This window comes from Vicia villosa, linkage group LG3, assembly GCF_029867415.1.
Source record: "Vicia villosa cultivar HV-30 ecotype Madison, WI linkage group LG3, Vvil1.0, whole genome shotgun sequence".
NCBI classification, from domain to species: domain Eukaryota; kingdom Viridiplantae; phylum Streptophyta; class Magnoliopsida; order Fabales; family Fabaceae; genus Vicia; species Vicia villosa.
In genome coordinates, this window is record NC_081182.1 from 25,284,204 (window position 1) to 25,286,308 (window position 2,105).

Below are 2,105 nucleotides of genomic sequence, written 5' to 3' on the forward strand. Positions count from 1 at the left end.
CCAGTAATGATAAATGTCCTTCGTACGAATTCATTTCCAGGCAAAGATGTAAAATGTCCTGCATATCACTGTTTATGCTGTTAATACATTCATCTTTACTACGTAAAGATGAGACCATCAGTAGGAAACGAGTACTAAGTTTGTCGATACCCTTCAATAACATTAGAGCCTAGAATTATGCATTTAATTGTCACCTATAATGTTTCACTGCATATAGTACTCAGCTGTGTATGTAAACATGCAGTTTAGGTTTTCCTGTGCCCAAATGCCAGAAAATAACTCATTTCCCATCATACCATAGTCACTATTTAACAATGCACACAAGTACAAGTACAATCTTTATTCGGTATACATCTTTTCATGTATAAAAGAGACCAAGTTTTGTTTACAGATACAAAATCGACTTACAATGAGGAAATCAATTGAAAGTTCTTGAGAACACTGAAGTTAGAATTGAAATACAACAAACTTCCACCACAATAAGTTATAAGTTTCGTCACGTTCACATAATCTCTCTAACATCCATCTCAGAATCATCCTCGAGTAAAGGATCCTTGTACTCCAAGGTATCCTTTTGCTCAAGCTCCACATCCAAATCCTCCACATCAGAACCACTCTGTAGCAAACGCAAACCATCACCGCCTTCCTCATCACTCTCAGTATCCGCCTCAAACTTCTTTTTCCTCCCTCTATAACCAACGAGACTAAGAAGCTTCTCCCTCCACAGAATCAAAGGAGATTTCTCAATAAGCTCCGAACCATCATAAGCTTCAGTCAAGAACACACTAAACCTCTTCCCTCTCTCAGAAACATAAAAGATACCACAATGCTTAAGCAAAAGCCTCATCAACTTCTGAGGCATAACTAACTCCCAACGAAAGTGAGTGAGGTGATCTGTCACCAGCCTCTTCTCAACTGTAAAACTAAGCAATTCATGCATCACAGCAACAGCCCTTTTATCAAATTCTAAAGATCCGGGTTTTAAACCCTTTGCATCAGCATAAGGTGACAAATAAGATCTACCCTGAAACAGTTTTATCTTTTCTCCATAATAACTATGGACCCTCTTAAAATTTGAAGGAAATTTCAAAGGAAATGGTAACGAAAGCAAACCCGGGTTGCGCGAAGTTTCAGTTTCCGGCATGTTCTTCTTCTCAATCTCTGTGATAGCCCATTCAGGCTTCCAAGAAACAAGCTCCAAGAACTCAACATCCTCAAGAGAAGGCTTCACAACACGAAAAAGCTGAGGATACTGATTCACCCAACGAGTTCTAAAATCCATTGGCAACCCAAAATCTCTTCTAAAATGCGCAATCTTCTCCAACGGAAGCCTCTTATCAACCGACATCATAAGAAACCTCGTAACATATTCAGCAGCCTTATCCTCATTTTCCTCGACAACCCTTTTGTGTTCTTCCATCAAGTCTTCAGCTTTATGCGTCAAACCACACCACAACACACCGTTTCGATCCTTATACAGTTCGAAAAGCTTCGGGGTTTTGCGAAGAAAATCGGAGATTCTGTGGGGTTTGGGGAGGTTGATTTGTTTTCTGTAATGAGAAAGGGATCGAACGGGAATAACCATTTCTGGTTCTTGTTTGAGGAGTTCCATTAGGAAGATGATTTTGGAGGTTATTTTCCATTTCTCGGTTGCTACTTCGAGTTCGTGAACCCGTTTCTTCTTGCTTCTGTCTTGGACTCGTTTGCTTGTTGTCATCCATCGTTCCCAATGCGAATGGCAGCAACTTTTTCTCCATGAATCGATCTCTGGTAATCCGAAACGCATTGATTTCACGAAGTTTTGGGGTTTAAGGATTTGTGTTTTTGTTTCAGTGACATTGTTAAACAGTGTTTTCATCGAAGACGAGACGAAAACTGCTTCTTGATTGGGCCTAACTGTAAAGTGGGCTGGGTTTGAGTTTTTTGACCTGACGCCTATATTTAAACCTAGAATTTCTTTATCCACTTCCCTACTTTCTTGGTCACCTGCGGCGAAAACCCCAAAATGTTCTATGTTTCGAAAATGCATTTTCAAAATCTTTTTTTTTTTCCTGATTTTTCTAAAATTCGGAAATGTATCTTCGAAAATATCAAATGGAAGGTGT

The 2,105-nt window shown here is 39.4% G+C and overlaps 1 protein-coding gene across 1 annotated transcript; it reads right to left on the minus strand.

The window, feature by feature from the left end:
* Positions 1–276: 276 nt before the first annotated feature.
* Positions 277–1,901, minus strand: LOC131660707 (protein WHAT'S THIS FACTOR 1 homolog, chloroplastic-like). The gene has a single exon (XM_058930003.1). The coding sequence runs from the start codon at positions 1,856–1,858 to the stop codon at positions 503–505; it is 1,356 nt and encodes a 451-aa protein (XP_058785986.1). The 5' UTR covers positions 1,859–1,901; the 3' UTR covers positions 277–502.
* Positions 1,902–2,105: the final 204 nt, after the last annotated feature.